This window comes from Pan troglodytes, chromosome 8, assembly GCF_028858775.2.
Source record: "Pan troglodytes isolate AG18354 chromosome 8, NHGRI_mPanTro3-v2.0_pri, whole genome shotgun sequence".
Lineage (NCBI taxonomy): Eukaryota > Metazoa > Chordata > Mammalia > Primates > Hominidae > Pan > Pan troglodytes.
Window position 1 is genome coordinate 98,861,475 of NC_072406.2, and position 24,837 is coordinate 98,886,311.

General features: G+C 57.3%; 1 protein-coding gene across 11 annotated transcripts in view; it reads left to right on the forward strand.

Moving 5' to 3' along the window:
* The window catches only part of LDB3 (LIM domain binding 3), a 69,334-nt gene that overhangs the window by 1,506 nt on the left and 42,991 nt on the right, over positions 1-24,837 (forward strand). For 3 of the 11 annotated variants that reach the window (XM_054660310.2, XM_054660311.2, XM_054660312.2), the window contains exons 2-7: positions 414-529; positions 11,120-11,271; positions 11,835-11,910; positions 13,185-13,552; positions 23,666-23,835; positions 24,305-24,341. In XM_054660310.2, the coding sequence (XP_054516285.2) occupies positions 437-529; positions 11,120-11,271; positions 11,835-11,910; positions 13,185-13,552; positions 23,666-23,835; positions 24,305-24,341 (896 nt within the window). In that variant the 5' untranslated portion in view covers positions 414-436. Of the gene's footprint in view, positions 1-167; positions 316-413; positions 530-11,119; positions 11,272-11,834; positions 11,911-13,184; positions 13,553-17,429; positions 17,453-18,812; positions 19,017-21,031; positions 21,047-23,665; positions 23,836-24,304; positions 24,342-24,837 lie in introns of those variants that run through there. The other 8 variants (XM_016918789.4, XM_016918791.4, XM_016918794.4 and 5 more) reach the window with 8 other exon arrangements.

The following is a 24,837-nucleotide window of genomic DNA, read 5'->3' on the forward strand; positions in this document are numbered from 1 at the left end:
GAGCGAGTGTCTACGCTCTCCAGAGGACACAGGAGCAAGGAGACCAGAGCATTCTCACCAACCTGGCCAGTTCCCCTTCCTCCCCCCTGGGGGGTGCTGGGTGCCGGACACCCCTCCCCAGGGGCTATATTAGCCGTGTGAGTCACGGTGGACCAGCTGGGAGGAGGCAGGCGGGCGGGCACAGTGTAGGGTTACAGTCCATTTATGGGCGCAGCCGAAGGCAGATATCAGTGTCGATGGCATTCGCTCCCAGCTATTCTTAGGAGCCTCTCAAGAGCTCCACGCAGCCCAGCTGGGCAGCAAGGGACAGAACAGGCAAGGCTGGGGGTCAGGGGCAGGGGCAGAGGTGTGGACCGGGCAGGCGGAGTGCCTGAGTGCCCTCTCACTCAACCCTCTCTACCCTTTGTCTGCAGAGGCGGCTGCTGACAGCACCAGCATGTCTTACAGTGTGACCCTGACTGGGCCCGGGCCCTGGGGCTTCCGTCTGCAGGGGGGCAAGGACTTCAACATGCCCCTCACTATCTCCCGGGTGAGTGCACCCTGCCACAGCCTGGCACCCGATGGGGCAGGCACGCTTGGAGGAGGGCATGTGTGTCCGTCTGTCTGTCTGTCCTTTCTGAGCCTCTCAGAAAGCAGAGCATGCCCCATCCCCTGGGACTGTCCTGGTCCTCTGGTCTCAGCCACAGCTGTTTGCTCACTGGAGCGCGCCGGCCTGTTATGCATGTGAGACATCATGAGCAGGTGGTAGGTGTTTTTAGCAGAGAAGAAAATGCTGAGTTTTCAGGCAGGCAGGCAGGCAGGCAGGCAGGTAGCTGGACAGAGAGTACAGCACCTTCCTGATCCCTTTACTGTTAGAGTGGGCTCAGGGTGCCCCCAAGCCTTGAGCATTTCCCTAGATATGGGCAGCTGCTTTGGGAAGGGAGCATTCCCAGCATGGAGAGGGCAGGTGATGGGCAGTTGGATAGATGGACAGACAGACGGTTGACCTTGGCTGCCCAGCTGTCAGAGTGTGGGGCTGGGCTGGACTGAGTACTGGGCACCCGCTCCATCCCAAACTTGAGACACCAAGACCCTGGCTCATGGGGCTGGGCGCTTCTCCCCATTCACCATGGCTGCTTTGTCTGTCTCAGGTCTTGTTCCCCACAAGTGCTGGGGCCTGGTGAGATGGCCCCCTGTCCTGCAGTGTCTGTGATGGGGAGCAGCATGGCCTGATGCAGATGACACAGAACATCAGGGGTTGTCTGAGTAACTCTACCGCCTGGCTGGAGACAGCAACACCAGAGGCAGAAAGTTAGCCATGCTCCCGAGGAAGCACTCCAGGAGCAGGGACTGATGGGGGAACAGCCCCTAGACCGTAGTAGGCACTCCGTCAGTTTCTGTCAAACAAAGAGACTCCCCAGCAAGGCACTGGTAGACCCAGGGCTGAAGGCCCCAAGGCTCAGGGCGAACTGTGAGGCATACAGGGCAAGGACAACCCTGCCTGGTGGCTGAGCCCCTGACCGTGCTGTTCCGGGCACAAGGCCAGAGGGGGAGGCCCCCAGTCTGTCATTGGAGGGTGGTGGGTAGGCAGGGGTATCTGGGCTACTGCCCACCAGGGGAACAAGGGGACAGTTTCTTCTCTGGGGCCTTAAGGACTTGCCTTGGGCCTGGGGGCTGGAGGAAGGGGTTGGAGGGGAAGCACTGAAGTGGGCAAGGCCTGAAGGGGCTTGGCAGAGGGGCCAGGGAACCTGGGCAGCGGGTCAGGAGCCAATGTCCCCAGTGGAGGAGTAATCTCAGTTTTTGTTCCACGGGTACTTGAGGGGACCCCAGAAGTAGAAACTCCACCCAGGGATGCCGTGAGAGCCTTATAATAGCCATAGAGGCCACATGCTTACAGGAGGGGTGCTGGCCTGGCTCTGGTGCAGGGAACAGGCCCTGACCTCCATCCTTCAGTTGCAGATGTGGCTTGTTCTAACCTGGAGATTCCACCCCTCCAGATCTACTGCCCTGGAGACCACAGGGTCCTGGGCACCCACAGCCTTGCACACTTTGCATGAGGTGGTGACCTGTGAGCATGTGAGCCCCAGTGGATTTCCCACTGCCCTTTCCCACAGCTCCCCACCCCCATGCTTGCAGGACTCCTTCCTGTATAAGATGGAGCCTCTGCGTGCTCTCTCATGGGCCCTGTGGCCTCCCCTGCCTGGGACTGAGCCCACATCTCCCCCAGCTCCACCATCTCGAGGCCTCCTGCTGGTGCTCCCTGCCCTATCCCTATGGGTGCAAATTGGCCACTGGGCTCAGTGGCACTCAGGATAGCCAATGACCTCACCCAGGGTCTATGTGCCACCTGGCCCCGGCCAGCCAGGGGCTTAAATGGCAGCCCAGAAGCCTTAAGCTAGATAGCAGGAGGAATGTCCTTACTCTGGGGAGGGGGTATGCAGGGATGTGCTGGATCCAATGACTGGGGGGACTTCTAAAAATAGAACCCGAAGCTCAGGCAGGGCACCGGGGGATGGGCATGATATGGCCTCTCGGCTTCCTTTAGGGGCATACCCCAAATCACCTAAGCCGTGGAGCAGGCTGGACTGGGTACTGGAGCCTTCCCCAGGGCTTGGAGCCTCTTGAGAAATTTTGATGGTAGGCTGCTGATAGCCTGGGCTTGTGTCCTGGTTCAGTGCTGCTGGCAGGGCAGGCCTTGTGGACACAGCCCTGCCATCCCACCAGGGCTATAGGATTTACTGCTGGGGCTCGCAGGGCCCTTCTGCACCAGGGACATCCCCCTACGGGGGAGGCATGGCCAGAGCTCTCTGGAGGAACCCCACTCCCACCCCAGCCAGGACCTGAGCCTGTGCCATAGGGCACCAGAGGCAAGAGTGTGTGACCCTGTGGGGTGGGCAGGCAGGCGAGGCTGGGATCGTTACCTCGCTTCAGAGCCTGGCAAACTGAGGCTCGAGTTTGCTCACAGGACAGGGATGGCCATGGGTGGATCTCCTGTATCCTGTCACCCCTAACTCCCATGCTGGCTTGCTCACCCCTCTAACTGGGACTAATAGAGAGGCACTGGGGAGGGTCTGTCCCCTCTCAGCTGCAGGTGTGTGCTGCAGCTCCTCCTGGAAGGACACAGACCACCTGCAGGCTGGGTGGTGGCTCCCGGGGGCTCATGGCAGCAACTTTGGGGCAGCAGCAGCCCCTCAAGGCATCCCTTCATAGGGTCTCTGCTTGCAGACCCACAGAGAAGGGAGTTCAAGAGGGAGACTGGGAAAGGAGGGTGGCGGGGAAATGCCTTTATTTATCCTGGACAGGTGTGGCTGGGCCTGCAACATGAGCTGCCCTTTCACCCCACCCCAGCCAGTTCTCCAGGAAGTGGAGAAGGGGGAGCAGCCCAGAGATGGAGCAGCTCCAAAGGCCTCTGCCCTGGCAGCTGGCCAGAGGCTGGAGCCGTGGTCTGGGGTCTCACCTCTTCATGCCTCTCATGCCCCCGCCTTGGGGAAGAGGAGTATGCTTTGTTAGGCTCTGCTGCTCTCAGCTGTGTCGCCTCAGAAGTCTGTTTACCTGCTCAGCCTCAGTTTTTCTCACCCTTAAAATGGGGATAGCAGGCTGGGCACGGTGCCTCATGCCTGTAATCCCAGCACTTTGGGAGGCCGAGGGGGCAGACCACTTGAGGTCAGGAGTTTGAGACCAGCCTGGCCAACATGGTGAAACCCTGTCTCCACTAAAAATACAAAAATTAACCAGGTGTGGTGGTGCATGCTTGTGATCCCAGCTACTCAAGAGGCTGAGGCAGGAGAGAATAGCTTGAACCCAGGAGGCAGAGGTTGCAGTGAGCTGAGATCGCACCACTGCACTCCATTCTGGGGGACAGAGTGAGACTCCATCTTAAAAATAAATAAATAAATAAACAAATAAAATGATGCCTTCCACACCTGTGAGAGCTCTTTCTAACAGGCACTTGTGAAAACTTTCCACCTGTTGTCTACTGGGACTGATTGTGAGACTGGTGGAGTCGGGGGCTGAGCCTGGGCCCAGGAGGGGCCTGCCTGTCTACTGGAAACCCTCTCTTCCTAGGGTCTCAGCCACCCCGCCTGCAGGCTCACCTGGAGCACCAGCTCAGAGGCCTCTTCTCTGTGGGTTTCGGTTCCAGTATTTATCAGACTCTCCGAGCTGTGGTGGGAACATGCTGAGGACAGAGGGTCTCTGGGGAGAGGAAGGGGGACAGGCTGAGACTATTCTGGGGTAGCTGTGCCGGCAATTCCTGGAATTTCGGGGCCGCTGGAGCACGCAGTGCTGTTTCTTGGGCAGCTCTTAGCAGTGCTGACAGGCCGTGCTGTTTATAGCCGCACTGAAGGTCAGGCAAGCCTCCGAGGGCTTCAGTGGGGCTGGCAGGGGCCTCCCTGCAACATCCGTCTATCAACAGGGGAAGGTAAACGGCCAGAGGCTCAGAGGCTCACAGCTGGGGAATGCATTCTTAGAGGTCCCCCAGGCCAGGTCCTCTGGGCTGCTCAGAACTGCATCTAACTCTGTGAGGGATCCAAAAGGAGAGGACATGAGGCTGGCTGGGTCCTGGGGAATGAATTGGACCCTTGGAGGCCCCTGGGCCAGGACACCGTGCAAGGGCAGCTGCATAAGCAGCCCCAGGGCTCCGGGCCTACAGATATTGTGGGGTAGCCAGTGTCAGGACTGCAGGGCTGTTTGAGAAACGCTGGGCCAGGCTCTGCTGGGGGCTAGCTCCCCAATTCCCTGAGTCTCCTTCCCTTTCTACATGGTCCCCTCTCATCCAGAGGCTGCCCCTGACTGCAAAGACCCTCCTCTACACTGAGCCCTCCCACCCCCAAACACAGCTTTGGCACCCCTTTGGGACCAGGCTCCACCTCTGCCCAGGAACCATCCTTGGACACAAGAATGGGCCTTGCTGGGGGCCCTTGAGAGCCAGTGCCCATGAGGGCATTTTATTGGCCACACCGAAGACCCAAATGGAACTGTGGACCTGGACAGGAGGAAGAGAGGCAGGAGAGACTCAAGAGACACTTGAGGAAAGCCAGGGGAGGTGTGGTCAGCTAGAGAGGGGGCAGTGACCCGTGGCTTTGGACACAGAAGGTCATTGATATGCGTGGAATAATGGGGCCAAAGGCAGACGGCTGTGTGTGAGCAGGTGGGAGGCAGTGGCAGTGGGGGCAGGATGTGCGGGTCACTTCTTGGAGGAGTCTGGAGGTGCAGAAAGGAGACATGACAGGAGCCAGTTGGAGCCACCCAGGCAGGCAGGGAGAGGCTTTTTGAGCATTGAGGGGACTCCGGCTTATTTATCAGCCAGGGTGGAGTTGGGGAGTGGTAACATGGGGAGACAGAAGGTTCCAGTGAGAGGGTGAGCATAAGCAAAGCCCCAGGGGAGGCCAGATGGGAAGGCAGCAGAGCAGGACAAGACAGTAATTTAATCATACAATGAAAATGCACTTTGTCCCACCTGCCCCAACCCAGGCAGGCAGCCTGGGAGTGTGGGGAGGGGGAGCTGCTGAAACTTGTACCCTTCCTACTTATCTGCCACCTGCCCCAGCCTCCACCCACCACATCTACACTGGCAGATCTAGAAGAGGAGGAAGGCAGGGGCCTGCCTGGTTTGAACACCGGGAGTGAATGATGGCCAGAAACGTCTGCAGAGCCCAGCTGCTCTCTCTGCTGCCAGGAAACTGGAGAAATAGGAGCCGATGACATGGGTGCGTCTGAAGCCTCACTGGCGCCTTCTTTCCCCTGGGCCTTGGACAGACCTTTCCTCCCCTCCCCCCAACACCCAGGCCCCTCTAGGGACAGCAGGCTGGCTCAGAACTGGTCAGTCAGGGCTGGCTCCTCAAGCTCCACCCTCTGCCAGCTGTGGATCTTGTTTCCTGTGGAGCCCGGGGATGTAGCCAGCCAGCCTCGCACCTTCTGGGGGTAGCAGATGGGGTCAGCACTGTGCCTCCTGGATTTGGAGTTTTCCTGAAACTCTCTCAGCTCTGCACCTTCCTTACATAATCCCCTGTTTAACGACATAATCCTCACAACAATCCCGAGAAAGGCATTGTCATTCTCTTGACACTGGAGGGCTTGGAGGCTGGCACCGAAGCCAGGGGCCCGGCCCATACTGGCACCTGTGCTCCTCCTTTGCTGCCTCCCCACCCCCAGCCCCCAGCACTCACAAGTGGCTCTGGCACCAGCTCTCCCTGGGCTGCCCTTGGAGGTGCCCTAAGACCTTGGCCCAGCAAGGCGGAAGGGCTCCTGGGGGCAGGGAGCTGATCTTGGCCTCCAAACACCTGCAGCCTTTCTTGGGGGCTTTGGAGACAGGAGCTCGGTGCCCCACCCTGAGGCCATTCTAGGCTGCGCCCAGGGTTGGGTTTCCGGGGTTTAGAGGGGCCCATTGGTGGGAGAAGACTGAAATGTGAAGTGGGAATGAAACACTCATTCAAGGGAGGCATTTAAATGCTCAAAGGCGGATAGAAAGATTAAAAAGAAAAAACCACAGCTCCAAGGATTTGGGTGCTTTGGGCCCTTTCTGAAACACAGAAAGGAAAGAGGAGGATGGAGTCAGACAAGACAGACGTGGAAGCATCATGCCTGGACTGCACTCTCCATGAGCCCTGGACTCTGGGCAAGGGTCTGAGGGTGCCCCCCTCCAACCCACCCAGGCAGGCTGCTCCTGAGGTGGGGTGAAGGCATCCGATGGCTCCTGATCATCCATAGGGTCCCTGCCTCCATCCTGCCTGAAGCACCTCCCTAGAGGAGGATATCAGCACCCCCAGCCCCCACCCTGAGGGATGTTGGACCCTACTCAGGGCAGCCAAAGGCCAGGCCAGCTGAGCCCTGACAAGCAGACACAGCTGCAGGGGAGAGGCACTGGGCAGGGGATCCAGCTCAGCCACTTCCCTCTGGTCAGAGGCTTGGCTACTGACCAGACCCCAGGAGGTTGAGCTCTCCCTTGGGAGCAAGCATCCCCCCGGCCCATACCTGAGGATGAGGGAGAGCCAGGCAGGTCTAGGTGAGGGGAAGTGAGGAGACCTGGCGGGGAGGGCTGGTGCCCGCTGACCCATGCCTGTGGGAGAAAGATGTCTCTGAGGCAGCTCCAGAGGGAGGACAGTCAGATAGCCCTGCAGAGGGCCCCTCTGATCTGGCCCCGGCCTCTCTTGGATATCATTCTGTTGCCCTTGCTCATGCTGTCATCATGATCTTCTGGACACAACTCCCATCTTTCCTGTCAGCGTCTCCTCTGTGACCGAGGTCACGGCCTTTCTACGTGGGGTCTGCAATGACCCAGCCCTGCAGGGGGATGACCCCTTCTCTGTAGATGGGCATTTGGGGGTGCCCTGCCATGAGACAGCCTTGCTGTGGGGGTGTCCTGCTGTGGGGGAGCCCCATGGGCAGTTCACTAGGACAGAACAGACATTGCAAAATTCGCCCTGGAAAGAAGTATGCTGGTACCTGCAACTTTCTTTGAAATGCCCGGCAAATGAGATGGATTGATGGATGTGGAGGGATGGAGTGTGATAAAGCAAAGCGAGTGAAATGTTATGGTACAGCCATGGTGGCGGGTGTTCAGGTGTGCACTTTAGAATGTTTTCTACTTTTCCTGCCTAGAAATCTGCAAAAATGTCTATAATAAAATGTTGGGGATCACATAGAGGAGTAGGGAAAGTTGATTTTCTGCAGGACAGGCCTGGCTGGGCAGCTCAACTTGCCCCCAGGAGTCCCCTCTCAGTCTAGAAAACTCTTGCTTTCCTTCACTGATGTTGGTTTTTACACTTTGTTCACCTCTACACTCAAGGCAGCAATACACTCCTGTCATTAATAGAGGCTATGGCAATGAGTTTGGGGGTAAGGGCTATGTGTATTTTAAGAAATCTCAAGTAGCTCTAAGATGCCCCTGCGGGGCCTGGAGGGCAAGCTGGACTTTGCAAAGCAGATGCTGTGGCTTCCTGGCAGTCCAGACGTCTGTTTCTATATTGTCCTTTCCTGTCTCTGCAGATTCCAGGGCAGGGGAAGGGGCGCTGTGGGCACAAGGTGGCCAGTATTTTAAAAGGGCACCACAGGCTGGGTGTGGTGGCTCATGTCTGTAATCCCAGCACTTTGGGAGGCTGAGGCAGGCGAATCACTTGAGGTCAGGAGTTGAACACCAGCCTGGCCAACATGGTAAAACCCCCTTTCTACTAAAAATACAAAAATTAGCCGGGCATGGTGGCATGCGCTTGTGGTCTCAGCTACTGGGGAGACTGAGGCAGAAGAATCGCTTGAACCCAGGAGGCGGAGGTTGCAGTGAGCCGAGATGATGCCATTGCACTCCAGCCTGGGCATCAGAGCAAGACCCTGTCTCAAAAAAAAAAAAAAGAAAAAGAAAAAAAAAAGAGGGCACCATAGCCCCTAGGGCTGAAATGGCAGGTTCACAGCAATTGGAGAGGGCTGTCCTGGTCTTGCTGTTATCACCCACATGGTGTAGGGCAGTGTTTCTGTGACCCGTAATGTGGTCATGCAGAAACAACTCAGTTCCTGGGCTGCATCTGCAGAGCCCATCTGGGAATGGGCTGGACACTGGTGACTGGTGACTGCAGGGCATCCTGGTTTGGAAGGGGCTTCCCTGTGAGGGGACTGGCAGGAGCTTCCACCCATGTCTGTAAGCCCAGAGCCTGGCCAGAGGCCCACCCAGGCTTGGCACCTGGGGCAAGGGACTGTCCCCAGAGCCTCTCTGGGCTCCTTCTAGGATGGTTCTCGGGCCTTGGCCTGAATCTAGCTTCTGCCAACCCTAGGAGCTGGCTTGGTCCTTGGGTTATAGCCAGGAAGGTGACTGGGATGTGCCCAGAGAAGCCCAGAGGACTGGCTGGTGGGCATATTTGGGAGGCAAAGCCAAGGAACACTTCCAGCCACGGCTTGTAGGGGGTGGGGTCCAGAGCCTCCTCTTTCCTGTGATGTCCCTGAAGGCCAGGCCTGCATGGCACTCCTCATGATGTCATGGGGGTTGGGGACCTCCAACATGGTGTGGTGGGAGTCAGGTCATAAAGCCATTCTATGTGATATTAGCAGGGGCCAGCCCATTCCATGTGATGTCACAGAGGGTACAGCCAGAGTCTCTGGCATTCCATGAGGTATCTTTAGGGGTGGGGCTGCTAATGTCACTAGGGGCCAGCCATCAAGCCGTTTTAGGTGACATTATTAGAACCTCTGAAATTTTGCATCTCATGTGATATTACTGTGGGCAGGGCCACCAAAGCATTCAGTATGCTATTACTGGAGGCCGGGGGTGCAGAATTTGGCATCGTGCATCATGTCCCCAAGAGTGCAGTCTGAGCCATGATGACATCCCAAGTAATGTCCCAGGAGGTGTGGCCTTCCTGAGATTCCATGGGGAATTCCCGGGATGGAGTTGCAGTGGCATTCTGTGTGGTTACACTGAAGATGGGGCCTCCAGACTGTAACATTCTGTGGTATTATCGGGGCTCAGGGTTTGGGAACTGGCCCCCACACCTGCACCCTGCCTTCTGGAGGTATGACATCAACTACAGAACCCTAAGCCCTGCCCCATTTCCCAGCTGAGTTTGCTCATCCAGGCAGGGTTGTCGGCTACCTCACTCTCTCCACATCTGCCAGGTAGCACAAAGCACCTGGCACTAAGATGCTTTTGAGTGGGTGCATTTATCCTGCCCTTCAGCCTGGCAGTGTCTCTGGGATGCTGCTGTGTCTTAGCTGCTGCATCTCCCTTTTCTCCTGGAGTCTGAAAAGTGCTCCATAGCTTTGCAGGGTGCAGGGGTTATAAGAGGCTAATCAAGGTTACAAATAGCCTGCAGTTTTTTGTTTGTTTGTTTTTAGACAGAGTCTCGCTCTGTCACCCAGGCTGGAGTGCAGTGGCATAATCTTAGCTCACTACAACCTCCACCTCCTGGGTTCAATCAAGAGTTCAAGCGATTCTCCTGCTTCAGCCTCCCGAGTAGCTGGGACTACAGGAACATGCCACCATGTCCAGCTAATTTTTTTGTAATTTTGGTACAGACGGGGTTTCACCATGTTGGCCAGGCTGACCTCAGGTGATCTGCCTGCCTCAGCCTCCCAAAGTGCTGGGATTACAGGCATGAGCCACCACACCTGGCCACCTTTTTTTTTTTTTTTTTTTTTTTTTTTTTTAAGACCGAGTCTCCCTCTGTCACCCAGGCTGGAGTGCAGTGGCGCAATCTCAGCTCACGGCAACCTCTGCCTCCTGGGTTCAAGCAATTCTCCTGCCTCAGCCTCCCAAGTAGCTGGGACTACAGGCGCCCACCACCAGGCATGGCTAATTTTTGTATTTTTAGTAGAGACAGGGTTTCACCATATTGGCCAGGCTGATCTCGAACTCCTGACCTTGTGATCCACCCACCTCGGCCTCCCAAAGTGCTGGGATTACAGGCGCGAGCCACCACACCCAGAAGATGCCTGCAAATTTTTAAGAGACAGAGTCTCCCTCTGTCACCCACGCTGGAGTTCAGTGGTGAGTGATCATAGCTCATTGTAACCTCAAACTCCTAGGCTGGAGTGACCCTCTCACCTGCCTCCTGAGTAGCTAGAACTACAGCCATGCACCACCACACCCTGCCAAATATTTTTATTTTTGTAGAAACAGGGTCTGGGCTCTGTTGCCCGGGCTGGCCTCAAACTCCTGGCCTCAAGCAATTCTCCTACCTCAGCCTCCCAAAGTGCTGGGATTATAGGCATGAGCCACCATGTCCAACAGCCTCCAAACCTTAATGGCTCAGAACAACAAAAGTTTCTCATTCATGCAACGTCCAATACAGTGCTCCTTAATCATCTCTCCTCCTCTCCATGCCCTGCATTCAGTCAGTCAACAAGCAGAGAGTGTGCAGGATCACAAGGATGGTTGCTAGAGGCAGACCTGGAAGGAGCATACATTGCTTCCACCCTCATTCAGTTGGCCAGAGCTAGTCCCAAGGCTGCAGTCAGACACAAAGCTCTAAGCAATGTGGTAGTCATGTGCCGGAAAGAGGAACTAGGCTTGGTTAGCAGCTGGTACTGGCCGTAGCGAATGAAAAACACAATGACGGCTTCTGCTGAATACTCCCGGGTGACTCTTCCCCAAGGACTGGCCTTTCCTCAGGACCACCTTCCTTATGCTCACCCCCCACCTCCGCTATCCAATCAGATCACACCAGGCAGCAAGGCAGCCCAGTCCCAGCTCAGCCAGGGTGACCTCGTGGTGGCCATTGACGGCGTCAACACAGACACCATGACCCACCTGGAAGCCCAGAACAAGATCAAGTCTGCCAGCTACAACTTGAGCCTCACCCTGCAGAAGTAGGTGGGAGCTCTCCAGAGCAGGGGGCGGAGGCTTGGGTGTGGGCATGGGGCAGGGGCCAAAAGAGGGATTGTCCCATAGCAATTGAGTGGGCCCCGCCCTGGGCTACAAAACTGTGCAGGAAGATAAGGACAGCCCTGGGCCAGAGGAATGACCAGGCCCAAGTCGCTGTCAAGCACCTAGAGGCAGACATTACTGCCTCACTTTACAGTTAAGGCAGAGAGGGTGGTCCTGGTGCTGCCCGTACGTGGGCCATTGGTCCTGGAAGGCAGGTCTTACCTACTTCCACTTTGCCCAGGCAGCCCTCAGTGACGTAGCAGGGGCCCATGGATTCTGACCAAAATGCCCAGGGGCCATGATTTCTCCATCCTCTTCGGGCCCAGGGCCTTCTTGGGGAGATCCAGCCCATGGGGTGGACAGTGGATCTGGGGCCCTCTGACTCAGCTATCTCTGAGAGCTGACTCTGGCTCTCTCTTGCTCTCTCCTCACCAGCCCTGCCCAGGCAGGAGCTTCTGGCCCCAGGGGCAACTTCCTCACCTGGTCTCATTTCTGGTTTCTACAGATCAAAGCGTCCCATTCCCATCTCCACGACAGCACCTCCAGTCCAGACCCCTCTGCCGGTGATCCCTCACCAGAAGGTAGGTGCTGACTGTGGCGGCGGGGTCCACTCAGCCCTGGTTACTGGAGTGCTGGCCCTGGCCAGCCTGCCTGGTCTTTGGCTGGCCCAACTGGGATGAGGCCGTGGGATCAGCCCTGCCCCATCCCTGTCCCTGCTGCAGCTGACCCTGGGGAAGTGAGGCAGCCCCTTGGGAGAGACTTTCAAGCCCCTCTTGAACACTGGATGTGGGAATGAATGCCTGCCTGGGTGCAAGCCACCTCCGCTATGCCTCGTGGCTGGGCTGATAGGAAGCCAGCTTGGGCAGCAGTGTTCCCAAGAGAGGGGTCACCCTCCTGGCCAGGCAGGGGACGAGCATCCAGGCTCTGACCTTCATTTGCCAAGGGGGCCACCGCTGGGTGACTGTGGCTGAGGCCCAGCTTGACGAGGACCTCCAGGTGTGGAGGGGCCTGTTGGCCTCACCCAGATCTCTCCCTCTGGTTTCCACTTCCCCACCTGCCCCTCCCAAGTGCATGCCCCTGTAGCCCTTAGGACGTGCTGGTAATGGCAGGCATGGGGGAGAAGGGAGGCCAAGCCCTGGCTCCAGACCTCACCACTGCCCCCTTCCCAAGGCCCCGCCAAGCAGCTCAACCCCCGAGGGCTCCCTGCTCAACTTCTCCCCCTATGTGAGCTGATAGTGACCCCACCTGTCCAGTGGGACAGATTGGGCAGGGGGGTGGGGAGAGGGGAGAAAAAGAGGCTGACAGGGGTGGGGTAGGTCACAGACTGGGGAAGTGGGTGGAGGGCTGCTTGGGAGATGCTTGCAGAGGTAGACTGAGGGGCCCAAATGTGAGCTACCCAATTCCTCAGCTTCCCTCCTCACCTCCCCACCACCTGCCCACAACCAACCCAGGAACTTCATCTCACTGGCAGTGTGGGGTCAGTGGAGCAGGAGGCTGGGCTGTGCCCACTGGGCACCCACTCTCAGGGGCAGGGGGAACAGACACAGAACGGGCCATCCCCTGACCCCTACACCCACTTCCTCGGGCCCTGGGGGCAGGAAGCTTGGCTTGGCTTCCATGCAGGGCTTGGCACTCTGCCCAGCTAGATGCCAGCCTCAGGCCAGGCCAGGAGCCATGTGCCTGCCTGCTCCTCTGCCAGTGTCCTCCCCTCCAGGTGCTGCGCCCAGGCGCTCTGGGCTTCAGGCTGCGGGGCTCGCGCTAACACATCTGTTTCAGGTCCACGCAGGAGCGCTGGGACGCGTGTGGCCTCTAACCGCTCTCTTCTCTCTCCCCTGCATGGCCTGCCCTGTGCCAGGACCCCGCTCTGGACACGAACGGCAGCCTGGTGGCACCCAGCCCCAGCCCTGAGGCGAGGGCCAGCCCAGGCACCCCAGGCACCCCGGAGCTCAGGCCCACCTTTAGCCCTGCCTTCTCCCAGCCCTCCGCCTTCTCCTCACTCGCCGAGGCCTCTGACCCTGGCCCTCCGCGGGCCAGCCTGAGGGCCAAGACCAGCCCAGAGGGGGCCCGGGACCTACTCGGCCCAAAAGCCCTGCCGGGCTCGAGCCAGCCGAGGCAATATAACAACCCCATTGGCCTGTACTCGGCAGAGACCCTGAGGGAGATGGCTCAGATGTACCAGATGAGCCTCCGAGGGAAGGCCTCGGGTGTCGGACTCCCAGGAGGGTAGGTAACGGACATACAGCTCTCCACAGGTGGCCTGGGCCACCTGGGTCCTCGGTGCTCGGCAGAGACCTGGTCAGGTGGTCAGAGCGAGGCACTGGCCCCAATCCAGCCAGCCCCGAGCCCATGAGGTCAGCAGTGATCCTGCGGCGTTTGCCATGAGCCGGGCATGCTAGCGATTTATACAACCAACCACGCTGGGGTGACATGTCGGATTTTGCAGAGGAGGAAACTGAGGCTCAGAGAAGGTTAAGTCACAGTCCGTTTGTCCAGCTACCATGTGGCCGAGCCAGTCCTGAATTCAGGAGATTCTGACTTACAACACTTTTTCACTAGGCCACTCCCCAGAACAGGACAGCACAGCCTGCAGCCTTCAAGAGCTATGCACAGGTCCCCACCCCTCTGGGAGCTCGGAGGCAGGAGCAGGGGAGCGTTCGAGAGGTGGAAAAGCGAGTTATCTGGGACTAGGAATAGTCTGGGAAGCTGCCTGGAGGAGGGAGCCCTTGAATTGTATATGGAGAGACTCTTTGGCAGTGGCGTGCAGGGAGCGGGTTTGCAGGAGTGACCTTGGCCAGGGTGGGGTGGCGAGGAAGCAGGACCCCAAGGAGAAAGGGGCTGTGCAGGAGAACAGCAGCCTCACCCCTAAGGTCTAGCTGGCGGGACTCTGGGAGCACAGCAGTTAAAAGGACGTGGGACTGGGGCACTGTAGGGGGGAGGCAAGGGAACAGAGTCCCCCCACTGGGCCTGTGTTAGCTCTGAGCCCTTCACGCTTGTTCTCTCACCCTAACTTCTACTCCCGCCCTGTGCAATTGGCATAGCCCTCTCCAGGCAGGGCAGGCTGAGTCAAGGCAGTAGAGCCTAGTGGTTCAGGGTTCCTCCTCCGAATCATGGAGGAATCACACTGTCCATGTCTCAGGGTTATTGGGAGGATAAAGGGCCCAACACTTGTAAAGCTCTGAGCTTTGTCTGTCACCCACTCACTGCATGACACCTGGTATCATCACTGCCTGGAGCCACCCAGAAGAGTCACAGTAGGAATCCGGTCAGTCTGGCCCAAGCCCATGCCCTTGCCTTTGCCCTTGCAGCAGAAGGCACCTGTGCCCCATCGGGTCACTGCTCCCTGTGGCCCTCAGCTTCCCCACCGCCCCCCCAGCTCTTTCTGGAATCCTCAGTGAAGCTGATCTCTGGCACCACATGGCTTGCTTCCCTTACCCAAGGTGACAGAGCCATATATGCCCCCAGGGTTCCCCAGCAAAGGACTTTTGCCAGAAAACTCAGGGAATAGTAGAACAGAGATGACCTCCTTGTCCCGCATTTGTTGGGCTGGTAGGTCTTCCTGGTCCTTTTCAGGAACTGGCCTCAGGCAGAGAGGTCAGCCTCTGGTGGCCTGGGACTCCCAGGAGACCCACCTGCAATGATGATAATGTCTCCCCATACTGACCATGCACTCTGGCTATGGACCAGCTAACAGTCCACATGCCTTATCTCTCAGCAACTCTCTCTAACACAACTCTCTCTGCAACTCCAGAGGTGGGCATGATTTTCCCCATTTTATAGCTGGAAAATAGACACTCAGAGAGAGCAAGTAATTTGCCCAAGGTCACACAGCTAGTAAGTGGCAGACAGAACTGGCATGCAGGTCTGCCTGACTCCACTTTGCATTGAGACAGGGACTTGCTGCCTGCTCAGGGAAGTGAGGGGCCAGGCCCACCTCTGCTTCCCATAGTGCCTAAGGTACTCTGCTGTCGGTGCAGGGGCTGCCCAGACCCTGATGAATGTGTAAATTATTTCTTGGTGCTCAGAGCAGCAGAGTCTGACGTTTCCTCCAAGGGATGGTGGGCTAGGTGAGGATGTGCAGTGGGTGCTTCATCCAAAGTAAAAGCTGATGCTGCTGTCTCAGGCAATGCCGGCAGGAAGGGCTGGAGCCTCTGACCTGGGCTGGCCTAGGGCAACCTCTGCTGGGCTGAGGCCACCACCTATGCTAAGTGGGTCAGCAACAGGGTCAGCAAGGGCTAATCCCTGTGCTTATCCATGGCACACTTCTCCCATGCTGAGCACCTTAGACTCATGACCCGTTCAGTCTGCACAACCCACCTGTGTGGTAGGCACTACCATCTCAAGAATTAGAATTAGGAAACAGGCTGGGACGGGTGGGTAATTTGCCCGGAGTCACAGTGCTAGGAAGAGGCAGGGTCACAACTTGAACTCTGTCCTGTCTGGCTCCAAAAAGAAGCCCCTTCCCCTACTCTCTCCTCTGGGCAGCTTGCAGTGCAATTCTTTGGCACCTCGTATCCTCTTGGAAGGAGGAGAGAGAAACAGATGTGGTGCAAGGGCAGACAGGCATAGGCATCCCAGCAGCCCCCTTCTTCTCCTCCCTTCTGGGGCTGGCACTGAAGGGCAGTGCCCCTCAGGCCACTCAGTGCAAGGGCCCCTGGGCAGGTCTTACATCTTTGGCTCGTCTTCCCCAAGACCCAGGCACTGGCTCCTCTCAGATGTGTTTGCTGCAGCCATCCCAGCCCCAGGTCCTGGGTGGGAGAAGCTGAGCAGGAGGCAGGAATAAATGTCAAAGAAGGAGCAGGCTGCCAAGGCAGGGCAGAGGCAACCCCCACCCCACCAGGCCAACACTGCCCTCTGCAGGGGGCCCTGGGCTGGTCAGGGCAAGAGATGACCCTGCAGCTGTCAGCACTGGCCAAAAATGGAGAAGGAATGGAGCTCCGTGCTGGCCCTTTCCTAATATAGCTCCACTTGCAGCTATTTTGAGCCTGGGAGGATAGAGTGAATTTTATCAGTTCTGAGGCAGTGGCAGGCCTGGGGCAGAGCAGGGCCACTGTGCTGCTCCCTGGGACCGGGGACCACTGACTTGAGCCTGGCTCCCCAGGGTTTGGCTGCAAATGACCAGGACCAGGCTGGCCGGGGCCCAAGCTCCCCCAGCTACAGCCCACACTGGGCAGATTCAAGAAGGTGGCAGAGTTTGGGGACAGAGCCCCCCACCTTCCACACTGTCTCCCTCACAGGCCCCAGACAGGGCTGCTGGCCACAGGGTCTGCCACTGCAGGGAATTTGCATTTAAAGAAACACGGGACAGACACTGCTTTCCCTACAGAGACCATGCTCTGGGAGGCTCACTCTCAGGTCAGAGTGAGAGGAAGGGGCCTCTCACTGTGCTGCCTCGGCTGTTGAGCTCACACTTCTCCCTGCGCCTGCTTGCTCCTCCATCCTGCCTCATTGCTGGCCCAAGGGGCCTTTAAGAGTGGCACCTGGTGACTGTGCACCCCACTCCCCTATACCCCAAGAGGAGCAGCCAGAGCTGCCTGCATCTCTTCTGGGAGGGAGAGGAGGTCAGGTTTGAGGGGGCATAGGAAACCCCGCACACACCCTGCCTCCTTACCACTGCAATGCCTGCTCAGGACAGAATTCCAGAGCTGCCCCCACAAAACAGACTCTTAGTCCGGAGCTGCTGACAGGCAGGGAGGCCCCTGGGCCTCAGCCTTTTCCATAGCAGCCACAGCTGGTCCTGTCTCCACCCCTAGCTTCCTCTCTGGGGTCTATAGCCAGGTTTGTATGTGGGGGATTCATGTATGCGGTACGAGTGCCCCTGAAGATAGACAAGAAAACCCTTCTTCTGGCAAAGCAGAGGGCACTGGGGACCCCTCAAGAGGGAAACATTGCTGTGTCAGTCTCTGAACCAAACCGAGGGTCCCAGTAGCTGTGATTCCCGGCTGTGAGTTCTCCCTCCTCACTCCTTGCTCTCCTCACCCATTGAGGTTTGGGCTGGTTCTGCCTCCACAATGACCAGGCTGATGATGGCCCCGGCGCTCAAACTGCCCCTGGTGGAGCCTCTCTCTGACCACCCTGTGTTCTTTGCCCTTTTCCTCCCCAGGTGGTAGTCAACTCTCCAGCCAAGTTAGTATCAAAGGACAGCATGTGTGTGCGCTTGCGTGCCAGCCCCAGCATGTGTCTGCGTGTGTCTGGCGTGGATAGAGTGTGCCTGCTGGCATGTGTACATGTATGTGCATATGTATGAGTGGGGTACACTTGTACCCCTGGGTGAGCCTGCATGTGTGAAGCTGGAGTAGAAGCATTTGGGGGTGGGAGTGGGGGCTCCATCCGATGGTTCTAATTTCATTCCCAATTTCCTGCTGCAGCAGCTGCTTAAGATGTGCCTGGGGTTGGTGACGGTGGCGGGCGCAGGGGGAGGGGGACACAGGCTGTGCTGCTGCTGGGCCTGTGTGAGCCTGAAGACCTTTCTGTCCCGGCGACCCCTCAGAAGGGCTGCACTGGATCTTGTCTGCCGGGGGAGCGCACCTATCCATTGGAGGGAAGAGCCTCCTGTGGGTAGAGGATGGCCAGCTACTCAGCAAACTGGACTTGAGGGGGCCTGGGCAGCTGGAGCCCTGCTCTGAGGAAGAAGCACATTCCCTGAAGCGTCTGGAAGATCAGAGCCCTGGGCCACCAAGGGGGTGGCCTGCAGGAAGAGCCCCTTCACGGAGAAACCTTGCTCAGAATCCCTGCGGGTGCCAGTGGAGCTGCTTTTCGCCTTTGGGGCGTTCTGGACTCAGCTTGGGCTGCTGCTCCCGTCCCCTACCCCCAGCCCCATGCCCGCGCTTCCCCTGCTGTGTGTAGTGGGAGATCTCTCTGTGCCTGGCAGCCCCTGCAGACCCTGGGAGGGAGCTCAGGCTGAGCCAGGCACTGCAGGGGATCTTGGAAAGCCAAGATGGGCAAGGAAACCCTTCTATGGCCAGGAGTGGTGGCTCATGCCTGTAATCCCAACACTGTGAGAGGCCAAGGCAGAAGGATCAGCTTGAGGTCAGGAGTTCAAGACCAACCTGGGCAACATCGTGAGACTCTGTCTTTACAGAAAAAAAAAAAATAGTGGCATATGCCTGTGGTCCTAGCTACCTCAGGAGGCTGAGGTGAGAGGATCACTTGAGCCCAAGAGGTTGAGACTGGAGTGAGTGGAGATCACACCACTGCACTCCACCATGGGCGACAAAGCGAGACCCTGTATCAAAAAAAGAAAAGAGAAAAAAGAAAACCTGCTGCACTGGGCTTTGGGGGAGGGCACCAAGGATTTTCTTGAATAGACCCAGACCACCCACCATCAGGAGACTTGTGTAGCCTATGGGGGTTCAGGGCCTCGGCTCTGGGAGATCTCTCTCGACACCCACCGCGCCCAGCCCTTGCCTTGGCCACCCATGTAACCACCACCTGTTGCCCTTTTCTCCTCCCTCTCCCTGCCCGTACTCCCGCACCCCTCCCCCAGCGCCGACTACCAGGAACGCTTCAACCCCAGTGCCCTGAAGGACTCGGCCCTGTCCACCCACAAGCCCATCGAGGTGAAGGGGCTGGGCGGCAAGGCCACCATCATCCATGCGCAGTACAACACGCCCATCAGCATGTATTCCCAGGATGCCATCATGGACGCCATCGCTGGGCAGGCCCAAGCCCAAGGCAGTGACTTCAGTGGGTAAGCGCCTCCCTCCTCCACCGCCACTCAGTGCCTCCAGAGCCCGAGGGGTCTGGGCCATTGGGCACCATCGGGACCAGCTTTCTTCCCTCACGTTGGACCTCCTGGAGGCATGGCCCTTGGAGGGGAGCCAGCCTTCACCAGGGCCTTCTGGAACGTGGGTATCCTCTCTTCAGACCCTCTCCATGGTCAGCTTTAGGAGAAGGGTGGAGAAATGCAGAAAATGGTGGCTCCTCAAAGTGCTTTTCACAGCCTCTGCATTTTCCCAGGCTCTATGAGGAGGCTGGAAGAAGAGACTTCTACAGTCCTCTTAACAAGGGGACCATTCTGGAGGCCCCCAGGCCTCTCACAGCGAAGCTGTCCTTTAAGGAGGGGGAAGTTACCAGGTTCTTCCAGCGATGAGAATTGATTCAAATACACTGGCTGGGTTTCTGGTTTGGGAAGGGGTCTGTGACCAACCATCCACACTACTGCTGGCAATCAGTCCCACAGATGGGAGCAATCCCCTTCTCTTTGCCCTAGGAAGCCCGGCCTCAAGGCAGTGGCATTTAAGACATCCTTGGTTCCTGGAATTCACCCATTAGCTATGGTTGGGGAATTTGAGGGTTGGTAAAGGAAGAGTTGGCTGAAAATCATTTGTGGATGAAAAATGCTAGCAATGCAAACATTCATGCAGACAGACCTCTCTCTGTGTGTCTCTGTGTCTCCCTCTCTCTGCGTGTCTCTGTGTCTCCCTCTCTCTGTATGTCTCTTTCTGTCTTCCTCCTTGTTGCTTTTTCTCTGTCTCTCCCTCCCCCCACCCTCGTGTGTGTGTGTGTGTGTGTGTGTGTGTGTGTATGTGTCTGTCTGTCTATCTGTTGTTTCTTTTTTACACACATACACATAGTTCCTCACTGTTTTCTACTTGGGAATACCACCGCGTTGGCTGATTATCAGTCTGGGCAACATCTTATCCCTGGGTCAGGATCCCCTAGCAATTCAAGGCAAAAAGTCTTGAAATGACAGTGATGCTTTTTTCCAAAGCCAGGAAAAACGATGTAATAAGAGGGATGGAGGGATTAAAAAGTCCCAGAGAACCCAGTTGCACTTGGCCTTTCCAGACCCCAGCCCTTGTGGCCATGATATGCATGCAGGTTATAAAGGGCAGGCTCCCCAGCCCCAAGGGTGGAACAGTGTGGGCTCTCTGGGCTCTGCTGGAACTGAGGAGCCTGGGGCCCTTTTGGAGATGCAGTACTTCCTCTAGGCCACCAGGGAGCAGAGGTCGCCTGTCCTGGAGTTTCAAGTCAAACTCCCAAGGCTCAGGGCTGCTGCTCTTCGCCTAATTCTGGGCAAGGTCGATTGAATTCCATCATTCAAAGCAGAAAATATGACCATGCAAGTTTACAAACACAAGCATTAGCTCATGCGTACCCAGAAAAACAAGGCTGCCTAAGCCCAAGAGCTAACAGGGATTTCCTGTTAACATTTCTTTGTCACGTGTGTCCTTGGTGTGCTCTTAAAAGTAGTAGCAATGGCCAAAGGGAAGTTCAATGGAGAATAATGAAAGAAATGCTCTTCACTAACTTTCTGTTTTCTGCACGTTGGGAAGACTGCTATCATTTGGTCTCACCACTAGGGCACCCATCAGTTTTGGAATTGATGCACTGTTGATTAATCGAGACTTCACGAAGGACCTTTCCCATCTCCCTCCTGTCCCCTCCCATCCCCTCCCTATTCCTCCCCTGGTATGCCTGGAAAGGGTCCTCTTCTCCTCTTCCTTTTAACGCAGCCACGCTGAGCTGACCATGCTGTGGTGCCAGTGAGTAACCCTCTTGGCCATAACGTGCTCCCATTTCTGCTGTTAATTTCCGTGGTTCCTTCCTCAATGACCGTGTTTTTTCTCTTTTTCTTCCTCCTTCACCCACCCCATTCCCATAACTCGTTTCTGACCCTAACCCGGCTCTCTTGTGTGCGCTTCCCCTCTGCTATCCCATGATGGACGCGCACTCACGGCTGGGTTTTCCTCTGCTTGGCAGGGCGTCACCGCTGGCGTAAGTAGACCCTGCAGTGTCTGTCCAGTCATCCGTCTGTCTGGTTGTGGGATGGTGTGTGGGTTTGGTGGGATGTGTCTGAGGACCAGTGGTCAGCCCACGTGCTCTGTCCACGCTCCTCCTCACACCCACCTGTCAGCCAAACGACATCCCTTGCAGCCTTTACAGGCAAGTACTTGTCTCTTGGGGTTTGTCCAAATAATGTCACTGTGGTCACAGAAATCACAGAGTAGTGACACTCATGCTGCAGGCCCAGGCTGGGGGTGCATACCTGTGTTCTTCTTGCCGTGCTTTGGGGTAGCTCCCCCCGCCTTTTCTATCTGCACTGGAACAGTGTAGACCCGGACATTAGAATGCACACTGGGCCATTATTCAGGGCTAGAAGGTGACAAGGTAACCTCTTGGAGGCCACTCCCCAGAATCCTCATGGGAAGTGTATCTGCAGGAGCCAGTGCCTGCCATGACCACCCATGGGAGGGGAAAGATGAATCAGACTGGGGGCTGCACAGAGTGAAACAAATGCAGCGGTGACCTGATGTTGCGGTGACTGTGGAGTGTTTTCTGTGGCAAGAAGAACAAGCTAAAAGTGGGTCCAGAGAGTGGACTCAGGCCAAGGGCCAAGGACTGCAGGACCTGTTCCATCTTCTCTGCATATATTCTCCCTGAGCCTTGGTGTCATGAAAGGCACAGCAGTTTCCTCATCTGACTCCCAGTCTTGGTCACAGCAGCAACAAGAGTCCCTGGTCTTTGCACGGGGTTGTGGGAAATGTAGCCAGAAATGCTTTCTTGAACGCTTGGAGCCAAGAAAGGCACAGGGGAGCTCCTCCTGGGCACATTCCAGGGAAACAGCAGCAAACACCTTCCACCTGCTCTCTGGATTGCAAAGCTCTGTAGAGAGGCTCAAGGGCCTTGCATCCACGCCTTCCCTCACCCACTGCACAGTTCACACTCCCTCCTTCCCTCCCCTCCCAGTGGGTCAGGAGCCAGGACCAGGGAGACCTGGTTGTGCCTTCCTATTGCCCATCTCACCCAGACCTTAGGAACGCCTGGGACTCCTCCCTATGCCAGAAATGGCCTGTCCCAGCAACAGCAAGATCCCACCCTCTCCTTTGCTCCCTGGGCAGCTGCAGGCTCCTCCTTGGCTGGACCCTAGAAGCCTCTGCTGGTCTTTCCCAACCGATCCCAACCACAGGCTGCCAGTACCTATAGCTCTCTGGGCCAGGGCAGGGCCTTCAGCGAAGCCAGGGCAGCTCCACCCAACCTCGATCACCTTTCCCCACCTCTGCTCTTGTAGCCCACCCTGAGCCAGACACAGGGACCAGTCCTGGGACACAAGGTCAGTTCCCTGTCACACTCCTTGCAGGGAGGGTATAAGACATGGACAATGGGGAGTTTCCTCTCCCAGCCAGCCAGCCCTCTGGGGAAAAGGGAGAGGCAGGCAGAAGAGTGCTGGACAGGGCATCTTTCCAGGCATAGATCCAGGGCCTCCTACTGGGCAGAAGTAGCCTTCCTGAGCCCTATGACTGCAGGGAGCCTAATGGAAAGGACACAGGGCTAGCAGCCAGGAAACCTAGGTTCTCACCCAATGGGGCCCTTATCTGCTGTAACCTGGAGCTAGTTGGCTGGCCTCTCTGGACCTCAGCTTCAGCATCTGTAAGAGGAGAGGGCTGGGCCAGCAGTCTGTTACTGTTGTGGGCTTCACCTGAGCCCTCCCAGGCCTCTGAGAAGGTGGGCTGGGCGGCTTGGTCCTCTGGTCCCCCGGCCAGGGTGAGTGGGCTGTAAGGCTTTTGACCATGGCCTGCACTGCAGTCTGATTCAGGCTGGGAGGCACTGGACCCGAGGGGCTCTAGGGTCCCTTCTGGCTCTGATGTAGGATTTGTTTGTTCAGCCAAGAGTTTTGTGCACCTATCATGTGCCAGACCCTGGGAGCCTAAGGGAAGGTCACCTGGTCCTCTACAAAGGGCTGCGCTTCTCTGGGACAGAGGACCAGTGGCTTCCATGCAGCCCCACTCCCAACTTCCCTAGGCCAGAAATCCCCTGTCCCTACATGCCATGCCAGGGCTGTGCCTTGCTGCCTTGTTTCTTACCACTTTCCAGCAGAGTCAGCCTACTCACACTGAGCCCACGGCCCCCAGTCCTTTTCCAGGGCAGTGACAGCATTGGCAGCTCCTTGTTTGGATCCAAAAGTGTGAGGAGGGCAGGAGATGGATCCTGAGGAATCCTCTGGGTCCCCCAATTGGCCTCTCTCCAGCCAGCCCCAAACTCACGGCCTGCTCACGGAGGTCAAAGAAGACCTGTTCTGTTTCCTCCCTCTGTAAAGGGGATCTAGGGGTGGAAATGTCTCCGGCCTAGGCCTGGAGTTAGCACTGGGGAAGGGCAGACCTGAGGGATCTGAGCCTCCTGTCTCTCATGAGGGAGGGGAGTCACTGCTTCACTGCGACCAATCTGAGCACCGAGAACCCAGGTCATGCCCATATCTCAGGTTCTCAGACAGCAATGGATAAAGGCAAGGTGGGGACAGAACGATAGGGGCCACCAATGGGCATGGAGCAGGGACCCAGCAGGGTGGGAACTGGGCTCCAGCCTAGCCCTCGCCCACGGCCTCTCTCTGCATTACAGGAGCCTCCCTATTAAGGACCTTGCCGTAGACAGCGCCTCTCCCGTCTACCAGGCTGTGATTAAGAGCCAGAACAAGCCAGAAGATGAGGCTGACGAGTGGGCACGCCGTTCCTCCAACCTGCAGTCTCGCTCCTTCCGCATCCTGGCCCAGATGACGGGGACAGAATTCAGTGAGTGCAGGCTCTCAGGGTGGCTGCAGAGGAGGGAGATGCTGAGGGGCCACCAGGGACCTGGGCCCAGCACTGCAGAAGCCAGGGAGTCCTGCTACCTGCCCTTGAAGGTGGGCCAGCCTTGATGGTTTGTCAGTGGCTGGCAGGGCTCCTTCTGGGCCTCTCAGGCAGGCTGTCCGGTGACAGCAGCCTTCTGCTCCAATGCCAACTCCAACAGTGGGCAGCAGGCTTGGTGTGCAGCTTCCGGGCGAGATGATTGCCCAGGGCTGGGATGAGGCCCTCTCAGGCTATCCCCTGACTCTTTCCCAATGTCCTCTGGGGCCTCTGCCCAGCACACAGTGGACAGGCAAGGGGGCAGTCGCTGTGTGGGGCCTGGCTGAATCCTGGGGACTCAGTGCCCACAGAGCCCCAGCAGCTTTCCTTGCTGTGTCTCCTGTGAGTCCCCTGACCAGCTCCTTTCTACCAACAGTGCAAGACCCTGATGAAGAAGCTCTGCGAAGGTCAAGGTAAGTGCCTGGACTCAGGCTCTGTGGCCTTGCCCTCTAGCCCCGTCCCTCCCCGGGCAGCCCCCAGGTCACATCACTCATGGAAGGGACCTCTCAAGTTCATGGATTTGGAAAGCCTGGCCTGCAAAGGGCTCCAGCTGACACTAGCTTGAGGCAGCATCGTGAGTCAGTGAGGTGGGCACCTGGACCCGAGTCTCTGTCCTCCAGGCCCAGGCTACAAGAGCGAAGGCTCTGGGCTCTCCCAGCTTCATCCCTGGGCAGGGGGCAGGGCTGCTTTGGCCTTTGCTGGGCTGTTGAGAATGAGGGCATCTTTCCCTGTGAGGACACCCGGCTGGCCACCTTGCCCACCCACTCATCTCAGGGCCTGTCCCCCTGTGATTCCGAAGGCTGGGCACTGAGAAACAGGCACACAGGGGGCTGTGCTGGACATGAACGCCTGACCCCTGGACTCACCTGTCCAGACCCACATTGAGGTACCAGTTCTGTAAGTTGCTCA